We start from the raw sequence: 16,356 nt of genomic DNA, 5'->3' as shown, positions 1-16,356 counted from the left end.
ATTGGAAGGGAAGGGGTGATGAGGCACATATGTAATGTGGCGTGCGAAAGTCCCGATAGCCGATAGCGATTGTGATAGAGGTACAACATCGAAATCTTTGCAAAGGTCGTACAGAAGGCGGAAAAGGTATGTTTTGTAGTTAATTCCTTTGTTAATGGATTTTATAAGGAAAAGCGTTGATGAAAGGGTTTATGTGTAAATATATATATATTAACCAATGTTTTAAGAGGGAAAGGTTGATATGTATGCGGGTTTATGGATTATATAAAGGTTGTGAAGGGTTTTTAAAGTCCCAATAAGGGAGAATTAATGGGAGGCTTTAATGAAGGTTTAAACAAAGTTTGTGAAGAGGTAGAAACTCCCAATAGGAGGTTTAGGCAAGGTGATTGAGTTCCGATACAAAGGAACTAGTGGAAAAGGGCCTTAACCATATATGGTTTGAAGTTTTGACTCCATTGCAAAGTTAAATACCTGGGACAGTTGTCTTTATGCATTTTTATGCATTTGTGGGTATGTGCGGGGGTAACCCTGAATCAGTTTTAGTCTTTCCTTTCCACTTTACAGATAGCCATGGTGTGATGGAATTCCTTCTAAGTTGAGATTTGGATTGCTCGAAGGTTTTGGATCTGAGTGAGGTTGTCTCGGTAAAATACCAATGGTTAGGGGTGGAGATGGTTTTCTCTAGGAAGTCCTCAGTAGGTGGGTGGAAACAGGGAAATTCGTGAAGGGACGGTGAAGAAATTCTAAGGAATCTAAACTCGATTTGGTTTTGTGAACTCGGGACTGGTTTAGGTGAGATCACGGTATGATGAAGATGGGGTATGATGAAGATGGAGGTGGTTTAACGTTTGGATTCCCTTGGCTATTTATGGATTATTTTATTTGATGAGATCTCATATTCTTGATTGGAATATTGCACGAGTGTGATTGGCCCAAAGAATGATTTGGTTGAACTCACTCTATGGTTAGGTGGTATGTGAAAGTCCCTGACTTGATTGGATTTTGAAAATGTTTAATACGATCAAAGTTTCTCATGGATTTAATGAATACTTATACTTGTTATTATCTCCCTTTAATGTGTAATCAATTATTGTTGATTATTTGGTTTTATGTTGGTTACAAACATGGTTATATGATAGATTTAATTATCACTCTTATCACATTTCAATTAATGAATGTGTGGTTAATGGATGACTAATCTTATTGTTGTTATGAAAACTATTGTGAGAGAGCATTGTACCAAGTAAAGGTTTTTTTGCAATGGCAAAAAATTATCTGATTTTGATAAGTGTCAATTCAGAATACACCTTTTTGTTTTGGAGCATATTTTTTACACTTTAAATTTCCTTATGTATCAGGTATGAACATTTTCTTTTAATTATTAGTGATTTTCATGGTCATTTCGAAAAATGTTGATGTCAACCAGATCTTAACTTTTTTATAAATTGTCTTATTCCTCTTCTTGTTTTAAGATATTTTCTTTTAAGAGTTTTCTAAATATGTGGTTTTTTTTACATTGTTTTTTTATAATTAAATTTTTATTTTTTTACAAAATAAAAAAATTAATAACTAAAAAATAATAATTTTAAATACTCCAAAAAAAATATACATTTTTCTTATAGATAACTAAAAGGTTACTTATTTCACTTGGCTAAAAATGACATGTCAATTAAAAAGAATTATTAAAAAATTGACTAAAAATTGGACAAAATTGGACCTGTGAATAGTCGTGAAATAAACAGAAAGATACCAGTTGAAATAGAATATCTTAAGGATATGGTCACTTACGGCTGCACACAGCAACTATAGAATAGTAAATTTAATAACAATAATCATTATATAATACTAAATTGAATAACAATAATCAAGCATTATGCTTATAATGTGGTTACGCCTCGATAAGGGAACAAAAGAGGTCATCATGATTAAATATAAGTTATAACCTTACGTCAATTAGCGGAATACATAGTAGACTGTGGGTCACAATACCCGCATCTAATTTTTCTTTTAACAAGACTGCAATACAAGCCACATACCCAAATCTTATTTTTTTTCGTAATTCAAATGAAAGATAAACAAGTTACATATTACAATTACTAAACCAGAGGGATAATCAACCCAACAGAACTCTCTTATTAAATTCTAGGGCCTACAGTTACAAACCCTACCATAGCTAATACAGAAATAAAAAGACACTAAGAACGATGTGAGTCATGTCGAGGACCTGTGATAGGTTTTGGTCACAAAATGGTGACCTGTAGCATGCAACAGGGAAGGGGTTGAAAGGAAAACTCATGCACAGTGGAACGAAACACAGGTGTAAAGGAAGAAAAAAATTGACTTAGTAGAGAATCAGGCAAGGGTAAGACTCTATGTTGCACGAGTTGATGTGAGTCATGTCGAGGACCTGTGATGGGTTTTGGTCGCCAGATGGTGACCTGTACCATGCAACAGGGAAGGGGTTGAAAGGAGAACTTGGTTCCATGGAGAAGAATAGGAAACTCATGCACAGTGGAATGAAACACAACTGTAAAGGAACAAAAAAAATTACTTTAGAGGATCACGCAAGGGTAAGACTCTGTAGTATTGCTCAAATTTACCTAAATTTACGGGAAACGCTGCAATAATAAAATATATTCAAATTTAATATATATTAAAAATAAAAATAATTTAATTTATTTATTTCCATACAAAATTTGCCAATCAAATTTCATCTTGCAAAAAAATATGTAACAGATTGAATTTTGAAACATTGCCAAAAAAAAATTAAAATATTAATCCATTAACAATATCTCAATCAAATTCCTTATAATATACTAAAATTTAATATATATTAAAAACAAAAATAAAATAATTTATTTATTTCCATCCAAAACTTGCCAATCAAATTCCATCTTGCAAAGGAACATGTAAAAGATTGAACTTTGAAACATTGACAAAAAAATTCAAAATATCAATCCATCAACAATTTCTCAATCAATCAAATTTGTTCCGATCAAACCCAAAGTGGAACCGGAAAAAATATTGTTATTACTCGATTATTAGGTGATTTCATGCAACACTATCGCCCTTGGTTCAATTCTTCACCCATGTAACCTCAACGATATTATATATATTACATCTAATTATTAAAATATATATTCATAGTAATTAAAAAAAATTAAAACAATAGAGTTTAAATCCAATGTTATTTTAAAAAGAGTTTGTATAATAAAATTATAAATTTCTAAGTTAATATATATTTTATACTAAAAAATATGAAAATTAAATTAAAAATCATTTTTTTAATAATATTTATATTTCATAATTTCAACTATTTTTTTTTCTTTAGTATTCCATTTTTTGTCCATTCGGCAATCCATCAACAATTTCTCAATCAATCAAATTCCTTCCGGAACCGGAAGAAAGATTGTTATAAGATTGTTATTACTTGATTATTAGGTGTCATTACTTGATTATTAAGTGATTTCATGCAACGCTATATGTTCAATGATTGGTTCAATTCTTCGCCCTTGATGTAACCTCAACAATATTATATATATTACATCTAATTATAATATAGATAAGAAAAAATAAAATATATATTAATAGTAATTAAAAAAAATTAAAACAATAGAGTCTAAATCCAATGTTATTTTAAAAAGAGTTTGTATAATAAAATTATAATTTCCAAGTTAATATATATTTTATATTTAAATAAATATGAAAATTAAATTAAAAACTATTTTTTTAATAATATTTATATTTCATAATTTCAACTATTTTTTTTCTTTAGTATTCCATTTTTTGTCCATTCAGCCTAGGCGATAATGATGGCAATGGTGGTTTTGCAATGGCCAATAATCTTCCTAAATTTTTTTATATCCATCTACCATCCGCTTATATGACAAGAATGAATAGATTTCCAATGACAAAGATTAGGATTTCCAATGACAAAGATTAGGATTGGCCACGCTCTCATCTTCCTTTGGATAGAAGGGGTGTATATGACAAGAATGAATAGATTTCCAATGACAAAGATTAGGATTGGCCAGGCTCCTCATCTTTGTTAGGGCTGTTTATCATTTGGATATAAGGGCTCTCTATAAACAGGCTGTTTCTCTTAGTTCTATACCCATATCCAAATTTAGTTCTAGACCCATATCCAAATCTAAACCCGCATACCCTTCCATCAGACCTCCATACTCTCCCATCAGTTTAAGGAGCACCCAAACTGGCAATGTCAACTACACTTAGATTTGCTGTTTGTCTTAGTTCTAGACCCATATCCAAATCTAAACCCGCATACCCTTCCATCAGACCTCCATACCCTTCCATCAGTTTAAGGAGCACCCAAACTGGCAATGTCAACTACACTTAGATTTGCACTTATTCATTGCAGTAAAGCTCCCAAAACTGTCAAATACACCTACCTTTGCACCTTTACACTTATTTATTGCAGTAAAGCTCCCAAAACTTCAAAAATCAGTTGGAGTGAAGCTCCCAAAAAAACACCAAAGTACTGATTGTTGATGATTCCAGAGTACTTTGAAGCGTTTCTGATCAGCTCCCACTCTCATAAACAGGGGCTTCAGCTTCGGGTATGTGCTCTCCAATCCCTGGGGCTTCAACTTCGGGTATTTATTAGCACCAAAGCTTGTGTAAGAGTCAATATTAGTCAAAGAAAGTCTTCCCTCCTGATAACTACTCCTTTATCCTTCACATATGAACCTAATTCCCCAAACACGACCTTCTTAGCAACAAAACTTCCCTCAAAAAATGATCCTTGAACTCAACCTCATTAGGAGAACTCGACCTCAATAGGCCCCAAACTAGGACTTAAACCTTCAAAAAGTGTGCCAAAAATCCTTCCCCACAAAGTCTCTCCAAATCAACTCCTCTTCACTTCTAGCTCATGAGGTATGAACCTTAGAATTTCTTCTTTTCTTTGCTTATTTGAATAGGTCCAAATTTTCTTGAGTGAATGACTTGAAATGCTCATTATTGACCTATTTATAGTGCATTCAAGGTCTAGATTGATTCGATTTGTCCACTAGATGGGTTGACTTGTCTATTGGTTGGACTGACTTGTGCAATTGACGAAATGTATAGTGAATATTCAAAAAATCAATTCAATTTGTCCACTAGATGGGTTGACTTGTCTATTGGTTGGACTGGCTTGTGCAACTGACAAAATGTATGGTGAATATTCAAAAAATCAATTCTCCTCAACCTTGAGGAGTTAGAGGGAGTGTCATATACCGTTGGAAAGGTCTTGTAATAATGTTTCAAACCAATATATGTTATGCTTCTACTTGAGCTAGTTAAATGGAGTAAAAATGGATTAAAAAATAGGGTACCAAATTGGGCATCGCGAATCCAAAAATCATTTCTCCTCAAGCATGAAGTGTTAGAGGGTGTGCTATGTATTGTTGAAAAGGTCTTAGAATAAACTTTTCAACCATATATGTTATATTTCTATTTGAGCTAGGTAAAAGGAGTAAAAATTCATTTAAAGACAGGGTATCCAAATAGGGCATAAAAAATCTAAAAACAATATTTCGAAATGTGCTATTTGAATATGTAGCTTTCTCTTTCTTTTGGATACCCTTTGACATCAATGCCAACTTCTTTCAACAAAATTTAGGAGACTTGACAAGCCAACATTGGAAAATATGTTGTGGTGTGGTTTCTTTTGAATAACAATAATGATTCAACCTACATTAATGGATAGTAGCTAGTGATAATTGTCTTCAACATAATTAACTATTTAAAAAAAATTAATTTATATTCTAATAATAATTATTTAAAAAAAACAAATAATAATAATAATAATATATTTTCTAGTGCCGCTCAAGGGGATTAGAATAGATGGTGATGGGGTGTATTGTTAAGTCATTCGGTGGGCACAATTCCAGCCATGTTAAGAGTTGGTGTGGCCCAAACTAGATGCATCCCATATTATTTGCAAGCCACAAGTCAAGCATGATGTAATTTCTAGAAAACTAAAACCGCTTAACAAACAAATTTTTTTTTCCTAATATGCACCAGAGCCAGTTTAAATTGCAACGCTCCCGCACGGTCGTGTGATCCACTGCATTATCATTCGCTCTTCCTCTGATAGAATTAACTGTAGTTTGCAAGGGAAGCTACCGGGATCGAATGGTGCACGCTTCAAAGTGAATTGAGTTCATGCATTTAGGTTGGCCGATGGTATGCGAAACTAATTGCGTACAGGACGATAGGAGAGAGGGGGATTGACGTGGCAGTGAGAAGGTGAATAACGACGGTTCAAACCATCTCAATGGGTGTCAACTGGCGCACGTTCAAAAGTTTGAATCGCGTGCATGCTCAAAACTCTAAATTGCGTTCAATGTTTTGGTGGTCAAACAGAACGTGTAATAACAGAGCGACAACTTTAGAAGATAAGACAGGGAGTGACGTGGCACGAATCGCTTTCAGTTCCATGAATGAATCGTTAAAACCATCTCAATCGGACCTGAAATCTGACCTTCCATATAAAGAATTTTGGGTTCATAAACTTATATGGTGGTCACCAAAAAATTTGCTTAGAAAATATATTTAAATAAACATAAAAAGATAATCCAATAGATATATATTCTCTACTTCTTGGATGATGCTAAATATAAATAAATTATTCCAATATCATCCATGTATATATTATATAAAACAAGTGAAAATAAAATATTCCTTATAGTTAAATTATTTAGTTAAATCATTTTATTAGTGTGTTGCTCAAAACTAACATAGATCCATTTTAACTCTAAATTTCTTAAATGAATAAAAACTCTATAGTTAAAAATATTTCTTAGGTTTTATACTAAAAAATAAGTTTGCATCTAGATATATTTCTTATAGTCAAATCATTTTATTAGTGTGTTGCTCAAAACCAACATAGATCCATTTTCACTCCAAATCTCCTAAAGGAATAAAAATTCTCTAGTTGAAAATATTTTTTACGTTTTATACTAAAAAATAGGTTTCCATCTAGATTTGATCCCTTTGTGCCCTTGGTAGATCCAAAGTTATGATGGATCCATGTTGATTATAATAATAATAATAAATAAAGTTATAACTTAGTTATTTTTTTATGATTTTTTTAATATTAGTAATATGAAATGTATTAGGTAAGATTAGATGCCTATCAATGTTTACTTGTCATTTAATTTAAATAGTTGGGCTAGTTTTATTTAAAATGGATTACTTTATATAACATTATAGGTGTTGATCAATTCCCAAAATAACAAGGGATGAAAGAGTTTATCACTTTTGAGATATTGAGAAAGTTGAAGATTCACATTCAATTTAGTTTTTAAAATATTTGTTGCACTATTTACGTTCTTTTAAATCAATAAAACTACAATTATCTTGCAATTTTATTTTAATGCTTTTTGAAAATAAAATTAAACAAATTTATTTTTCCTAATAATCTTACTTTTCTAGAATTCTAAATAATTTTTTACCTTTTAGTAAAATCACATCTCCTTATTATCATTATATATAAAATTAATTTAAAATGATATTATTTAAAATTAATATTATAAATATTACATTTAACCAACCTTAAAATATTTTATAATTAATATTTCTTAAATATTATATATTAATTATATTTAAAATATAAAAAGGCTGGCGTGTTTTTTTGATATTGAACTAAAACATTTTTAAATTTAATTTGTAATAAAATATTTATGTTACCTTTCAAATCTCATTAGAATAAAAAAAAACTACAAATCTCCTTAAAAGAATACCTAACCACAAAATAAAAAAATTATTAAATTCAATTAATCTATAGATAGTGATTGTATTAAAATAATTTATTTGGAACAGAAATGTGATTATTTAATAATTTTAAATAGAATTTCTAAGTTAAAGAATGTCAATTTTGGATTAAATAAAAAAATAGTATTTGATAATTATTAAATTAATAATTGTTCCAAAAAGTGTAAAACGATATCAATAGTTTTTTAAAGTGGAAAAAGTTGTATTTTGGTTTTTAATTTTTTTAATGTAGGTTATTAAAATTGAAGAAGGTATATTTTAGTTTTATATTTAGATTTTAAAATTTAAGTTTTTTTTTTGTTTTTTTTTTTAATGTTTTTAAATTGATATATATTCTATTAATTGAGGGATTTTTTTATAGGGAAAATTGCTCATCAACATAATTACAAGTAAATTAAAAATCATAATTATCACGTCTTTTATCATTTCTTATATATTCAAAATAAAATATGTTACAAAAATTAATTTTAAATTATCATGAATATTTCATATTACTTTAATATTAGTTATACATTTTATACAAATAAAAACTTTTCAAAATTAGAACATATATATTCTTTCTAAATTGATTTAAAGTGAAATCCAATATTATATGGAAAAAACATCTATTTGTATATGAATGCTCTCACTAAAACACTTATTTAATTTGTGATTACTAAAAATGTTATGTGTAAATTAAATCTTATCATTAATTTTATATTAATTCTTATTATAATTTTATAAAATAGAAATACCTATATAAAATTAATATTTTAAAATTTATTATAATATTTATTAATTAAAAACTTATATATAATATATATTTTAATTTTATTAAATAAATTATATGAAAATAATATTTGTTTTTTCCATTAAATTTATTTTCTAATTAATTAATAAATTTATATAATTTATCTTTAATATATACTAGAAATCAATTACAATATTTTTTCTTTTTCTTTTCTTTTCTTTTATTTTTATTAAAATTTCATTAATAACCATTTATTATATCAATTAATTTTAATGTTACCACTTAAAAGTGACACACACAAATATATATATCAAAACTTGTTGGTTCAAAACTCGTAGGCCAAAAATTTCTTTTATGTGATTTCTACCGAAAGACTTTGCTTAATATATATATAGTTTTGATATTCTTTTGATATATATTATTTTGTTTTTAATGTTATTTTACTTTTTATCACTTTCTTTTAATAATAATTTATTCTTTTAGGGATTTAAATTTTGTATTCTTTGAATTGATATTTTTTATATTAATTTACTTAATTTAATTAGAGTTGATATATATTTAAAATATGTTTTTATTATATAATAATATAAATTTAATTTAATTTCACTTTTAATAATAAAGTATTGAAAAAAGATGAAAATAATCTTGTTAGCATCAAATAATAAAAAAGTCGAACACTAAAATTATTCTAAATCATCACTTGCACCCATGGAAGTCAATTTAAGTTTGAAAACCCAAACACAATATTTTGTATTTTGAATGGTAAAATTTTGGTGAGAGTTTATATATATATATATATATATATATATATATATATATTTAAATGAAAAGAATCTTGATAACTTAAAGTAGTAAGAAGCCAAAAACTGAAAATATTTTAAATCATAACTTGAACCTATGGAAATCAATTCTTATTGGAAAACATAATAACAATATTTATTTATTTGGATCTTGAATGTTACAAAATTTTGGGGAGAGTTTCATCTAGTTTTTCATAGTGTCTCCTTTACAGACTTGATTCCAATGACTACACCATTAGGAATCCAACAATCCATAAAATATGACACAATATTTCCAAGAATATATCCACCGGATAATGACACTATGACCGAAATGACTACACCATTAGGAATCCAACAATCCATAAAATATGACACAATATTTCCAAGAATATATCCACCGGATAATGACACTATGACTGAATAATGACACTGTGATATGTTTAATGAACAACTCCATAGATTCAATTCATGTAATCAATGACATTTTCATGGAATAAACATCTCAAAGAATTCCTAAGGTCGTTGCAACTTCCTTTCCCACTCATGGGGTTCTCCAAATCGGTCTCTTGGTAAATTTTTTTGAAGGTGACGAATGAATAGTGAGTACGTTTGAAAGAGAGTACAAAGTGAAACATATATGACCTGTATAAAATCTGATTTCAAAATTTTGGCCAAGGGATGAATAAGGGAGAGATGCATGCAAATCCAGACGATAGTTGTAGCTTGAGAATTGGGTGCTTTACTTATGTCTATGATTCTCTTGAGAATATCATCAATTTCCTTTGCACACTTTTTGTCCTAAAAGGTAAACTGTAGGTAACTGCAAAATCGCCTAACCTCGGCCTTAACAAGATCATGAGGGTGAGCACCATTAGAGGCATTGATAGTAATCGCCGATATAGGAAGATAGTAGTATCTTAGACCAACAAACAAAGCAAAACCAAAAGCATGAGTAAAATAGACTGCCACAGAGGGCCCAATAATATATCTTAATGCAAAGACACAACTGAATGAAAAATAGGGAGGACCTAGGTTTAGCTTTGAATCATAGGTCCAAAAGATGAGTAATTGAGATACTTAAGCCAACAAAACCAATGACAGGTCCATTAATAACTTCTCCTCTTGAACAAAGTCATTCTTCACCAACCACCACCACTTTACCATATCATACCACTTATGTACTATCTTCCTCATGCATAATTATTAGATTAATACTTTACTTCACATAATAATGGAACTCTCCCTCCCTATGAAGCTAACAAGTTGAAAACTCCATGTTCAATACTAATTCAATGCATCGGTTTTCCCTTCTGAGTGAATGAGGAATGATGAAATACAAAACCTTCCTTAGCATGATTGGTACACACCCTTTGACATTGATAGTGAAACTTCAAGGTATCGTCTCTAAATCAAGGCACCTATATGTGCCTTCAAAGTCCATGGAACATGCAGAAAGGGGATCCTAGAGCCTCCTTTTTATGGAGACTCATATACTAGTTGACCATCCACTCAAGCCTTCCCTTGATTGGGTTGTTCTTTAGAGGTATTTACTCTCAACACATGTTATATGTGGGATCTTGGGGTATGATTCAAGATCTTGACAATTCTTGTGTTTATTTGAGCAAGTCGTATATCCGGGGGGATAGTATTTTTTATTCTCCTTGATATGATAAGGAGGGAATCTCCTATCATAGTGATTTCTTGAGAATTCATTTCCATAGCTTGCTTAATCCCTTGAAAGAGAGTGTAGGATTTAGAAAATTATTGGTTATCTATTATGATCCCCAAGGATATTCTTATTCCAGTTGATTCCTGGGATAAAAGACCACCCCTCTAGTTCCTTCCATCCCTGGATTTCCTTTTGCTACACATAAAAAAATAGGATGCAATTTTTATGACTAGATACCCATTTCTTAAAGTCTTCTCCTATTATTCTGATTTTAGAGTGCTCTTTAGGGGTTATGATCTGCATTGGTGAAGAAGATATGTTAAATGAGTTGACCCAATCAGAGAGGGTCAAAATTGGTATCCTCTTTATCTCTTTAGCCTTGAGGATTTCTCATGTGAGAACTATGATCCTGGTTGAAACTTTAATACTATTTGTTTCCTCATTTTGAAATATGATTTTGTTTCTTGCCATCCATATTTTCCAGCATACCATTTTTACAGTTGTTTCCCAAATCCTTTTCATTTTCTTTTTACCACTAAAAGATTCTAGGTAGTAGCCAAACCATCTTCTTATGATGTCAGATATACTATTAAGCTGCATGATTGTTCTTGCATAGAATGGTGATCTAAGGCCCTATTACGTCCATCATGCTATTTATCATCCCCATCATAGAAATGCTAAAATATTTTTAAACATATTTCTTATAAAATAATATACTTAATTTCTCCACATACATGTATATTCACTTTTGGAAATTATAGTTTTATTGACTTGAAATTATAATTTTATTGACTTTTTTTCACATTAATATTAAAATTTAAAAAAATCTAATTGTAAACACATTAAAAAGGTGAATTTATAGGCATTAAATTTATTTTTATATTACTTTTTCTTTTTATATGAGAATAGGATGCAATTTTTATGCTGGGATACCCAATCCTTAAAGTCTTCTCCTATTATTTTTATTCTAGAGTGGATGCAATTTTTGTGCTGGGATATCCATTTTTTAAAAGTCTTCTCTTATTATTTTGATTTTAGAGTGCTTTTCTGTGTTGGTGAATGAGATATGATAAATGAGTTGACCCAATCAGAGAGGGTTGAAATTGGTATCCTAATCCTTTATCTATTTAGCCTTGAAGATTTCTCACGTGAGAACTCTGATCTTGGTTGTAACTTTAATATTATATGTTTCCTCATTTTGAAATATGATTTTGTTTCTTGCGATCCATAATTTCCAGCATACTATTTTTACAATTGTTTCCCAAATCCTTTTCATTTTCATTTTCTTTTTATCACTAAAAGTAGTAGCCAAACCATCTTCCTATTATATTAGATATATTATTAAGCTACTTAATTGTTCTGACATAAAAATAGTGATCCAATCCCTATCACCTCCATCAAATTATTAATCATTTCCATCCTAAAAATACTAAAATATTTTTAAATATATTTCTTATAAAATAATATACTTAATTTCTCCCCATTAAAAATTATAGTTTTATTGTAGTATGAACGATTTAGACTTCTCCAGCTCGGATGAGGAGGAAACCATAACAGACGAGCAAAATGATGAGACTCCGATGGACGCTCCCTCGGTCGACCCGGCAGTCCCATCTGACCCTCAGATTTCTCAGAAACGTACTCATTCTTCTTCGTCCTCAGACTCTGATAAGGATATTCCGCCGCCAGTGCAGAATAGTCTACAACTTGTAATGGCTCAGCCAAACTCCTCTGGGTGGGTCAAAGTAACCAAGAAAAAAGGAAAAAAATGTCGGATGGTAGGAACTGACCCCTCAGGGTAATTTTCTCTGCTCAGTTCTTTCTTTTGCTTCTCCGTGTTCTCTTTGGCCTTAGCCTTCCCTTGTCTGTTTCTAAGGAGCGAGGTAGAGAGCCTATCTCCATTGGCTCCCTCGCTTTTTGCTTCGCTTGCTCGCACGCCTGTTTGTACTATATTTTTTCTCTCTTAATAGAATTAGTCTTTATACAGAAAAAAAAATTATAGTTTTATTGACTTGAAATTATAAATTTATTAAAAATTTTCACGATAATATTAAAATTTTAAAAATCTAATTGTAAACCATTAAAAAGGTGAATTCATAGCAATTAAATTTATTATTATATGACCTTTTCTTTTTATACAAGATATTTATATAGAACATATATTCAACTTTTCAATTTTAAGAATGCAATATATAAATTACATATGCAATCTTTTCGATAATACACTTTATTCGATCTTAGATTCTGGAATACGGTTTATTATTTTTATTCCTAATACATTATATATTTTGGTGAAATGTTTATAATTATATATTTTTAATAAGTTTATAAAACGAAAACATTAAAACGCTACTATACTTTGCTGCAAAGTGCGGGGAATATCCGTGGAAAAAGTGCTCGCTGCAAAGCGCGGGGACCATCCGTGGAAAAAGTGCTCTAACAATTTTATTTAAGTAACCTTAATAAGATTGGATTTGATCATGAAATTTAGATAAAATAATTGACATATTAAATATGTTTTATTTGAAAAATGGATATACATTGCTGCAGAACGTGGCGGGCAAGTGGAAACACGAGTGATACTTTGAACCAATAAACAAAGAGGCTCGCCATTTGATTCACGCTACGCAGCAACAAAAGCCCACGGTTTAAGGAGTTGAATGTGGGCGAACATATGCAGGAACGCATAAAATACTATACACTCTCGCGGCCGTTCTGCCAGATGTACTCGCAGATTTAAGTAACACTCATATGTCCTACTGCAAATCATTGCCCTCGGTTTTTGCGAACACATGGAGAAGGCCCACTGGTTTCGGGTTCTTTAGTTACACCTCACGCCTATTTCTATCGTTCCCTCAAATTTTCGATGGAAGTTCAAACCATTCATCACCAAACGACGCCTGATTGCCTCATGGGTCTGTGGTGACCGTTGTGCAGACATGTTCGAATCATGTTTTTGATAGTGGAAATAAATTCAGTACCATAAAAAATTTCAGCAACATCCAAAAACTTAAAATTTAACAACTATAACTTAGATTTACAAAAATTCCTACGAAATTTTATGAAAATCTTAGAGAAATTTCTATAATTTTCTGGGTAATAAAAAACAGTCTGTTTAGACTACTGCTTTTCCAAAAGAGACACTGTTTAGACTATGCTTTAACGACAATCGTGTCTTAGATAATTGGATCATAAAAGTGCATTTAAATGGTTGGATTATGATTTAATATCAGTATTACATAATATATTATTATTAAGATTATTTAAATTTGACTTTTACATATTTAAGTCACTTCCCATTTTCATTTTGCTACAGTTACTTTGGTTCATCAACGTGACGAATATTTACAAAACCAGAGCCTGGTCTACATGGCAAATGCCATGACGGCCTTCAAACTCGTGGGCAGAATTAATAAACAGACATTCAGCTTATTATTACTTGAATCTACACCATCAGTACATTCTTATTGAGTGAACCTTCAAACTTCAGAAAAGAAGAAAACAGGAGATATTGTAGAGGAAAGAGAGTATTGTTAATGCGGGGTCTGCACAGGCTTGAAATCAAGAAGCTGCTTGAAGTTCTCCCATGCCTTCACCCATATTTCGGCTGCATACACCCCGGTTTTGCCGCCATCCTTGGCTTCTATTGTAAGGTAGTACCGCACGCCTGCCACTACTTGCTCCTCCGCTTTTACCACTTTACAAAACGAAAGACTCACATTCTGCACAAAGCCAACAAAACCCTCAATTAATTTTGAAGTGCATATACCTAGTGGTGGGATATAAATCACAAAATTTTACACAATATACACACAGACCACCACCTGTTGCTTGTTGTATTCATCGACAGCAAAGCGTCCAAGGTCTTGAATCTCTTTATTGTGTTCCACATCCGGTATGTCGCGGATGCCCCCAACTCGAGTAGAAGCATCCGACACTATGCAGAGCCATCCCAACGATAAAATCGCGACCGCTATTATTGTGCGTCTCGTGCCCATCTTGTTCGACATTGGCGACAGCGGCTCTTGAAGTTCCCTTTAAAAGCAAACACGACCGACCATCCCAGTGCCCACCGGCCTTTCAGGTCAAACACCGTCATCTTAATGTTACCCACACGTCTCTGACGGAGAAGCGAAGAGCCTTTTGGCACCTACTTTTTATTATGCACTCTCATTGACGACGTGCTGAGCATAAGGGGAGGCCGCCGCATATCTCAAATGAAATGAAACCTTGGGCGACACCCGCCCATATTTTTGCGCTATATTTAGCGGAGTGCCCACTACCTCTCCTCTACGCATCTCTCTTCTCTCACCGTCTTTTCGGAAGTCTGCGGCTGATCCGTCCGCCGCCATTTCGATAATCTTTCTGCCAGCTGTCACTGGTCCTTAGCTCCATCAACCGAGACCTTTGAAACAAAACATATGTAAATATTTTATAACAAAAATGTATGTAAATATTTTACAGCTAAAATGTATAAATCAAATGGTTGATGCCGTTTATAATGATTTTCAGAAATCTATTCTAATTTCTAATACGATTTATAAATCACAATAACATATCTTTATATTAAATTACAATAACGTATCTTTATATTAAAATTAAAAGAATAAAATTATAACAATTTAATATAAAAATTAACAAATAATTTAATGTTCTTAAATAAATAAATAAATAAAAACGTTTTTTAAACTTTATCTTTTCAATTTCAATTTTATTTTTTTAACAGTATGTTATTAATAATTTAAACTCGTCGGACATTTTTTACTTCGGCAAATATTAAGTACCATATACTAACCCAATAATAATGTGCGAAACTAATTGCCTATAAAGATGTGCCGCAACGGAGGATAAGATAGGGATTGACGTGGCATCGAGAAGATGAATAACGGTTCAAACTATCTCAATGGTCGTGTAATCGCGCACGTTCAAAAGTCTGAATTGCGTTCAACCAGGTCTGGAATTTGATGTAACTTACAATTTTTTTTTTTAAAATAGGTTTTATACTGAATAAAGAATTTAAAATGTTAACATGGATAGGCGGAAAAAAATTAATTGGTAATAGTTGATTGAGTATAGACATGTAAGTTAAATTGTATTTGATTGATTTTGTTGGAAAAATTAATCTTAACCATCATGGTTATTAAATTGACAGACCGCTGATATATTTGTGTAGATTTTTATCGTAGGTTAGGGATTTTGTTTGCACGCTGAAAGACAGTTGAATCATTGTTATATAACTCAATGAAGTTTCTTCACACAACTAATATAGAGGGATGTGAAATGGTTAACCTTACTATTAAGTGTTAGTAAGTTTTGAGTGTTTTTGGCATTTATTTTTGGGTGAGTTTTTGTTTCTTTTAATTTGTTAGAGATGTGTTATAAATTTATTGTCA

At 30.9% G+C, this 16,356-nt stretch overlaps 1 protein-coding gene across 1 annotated transcript; it reads right to left on the bottom strand.

The window, feature by feature from the left end:
- Nucleotides 1–14,372: 14,372 nt before the first annotated feature.
- On the bottom strand, nt 14,373–14,993 carry LOC149150275 (cysteine proteinase inhibitor A-like). Its single transcript, XM_089439280.1, has 2 exons — nt 14,788–14,993; nt 14,373–14,685 (listed from the first exon to the last, which is right to left on the bottom strand). Exons 1-2 carry the CDS (start codon nt 14,971–14,973, stop codon nt 14,497–14,499), a joined length of 375 nt encoding a protein of 124 aa, XP_089295406.1. The 5' UTR covers nt 14,974–14,993; the 3' UTR covers nt 14,373–14,496.
- Between the last annotated feature and the right edge of the window lie 1,363 nt (nt 14,994–16,356).

This window comes from Pinus tabuliformis, chromosome 9 (assembly GCF_031772625.1).
Source record: "Pinus tabuliformis cultivar Carrire ecotype Pingquan chromosome 9, CPIR1, whole genome shotgun sequence".
Lineage (NCBI taxonomy): Eukaryota > Viridiplantae > Streptophyta > Pinopsida > Pinales > Pinaceae > Pinus > Pinus tabuliformis.
The sequence above is the reverse complement of the archived record's forward strand: the minus strand, read 5'-3'. Positions and strand labels throughout refer to the sequence as shown.

What these genes read in the sequence shown, in the direction of transcription:
- LOC149150275 (XM_089439280.1), bottom strand. Translation starts at nt 14,973, where the DNA reads ATGTCGAACAAGATGGGCACGAGACGCACAATAATAGCGGTCGCGATT. An exon ending in ATGAATACAACAAGCAACAG is followed by an intron (nt 14,686 to 14,787) that starts GTGGTGGTCTGT and finishes GGCTTTGTGCAG; the next exon opens with AATGTGAGTCTTTCGTTTTG.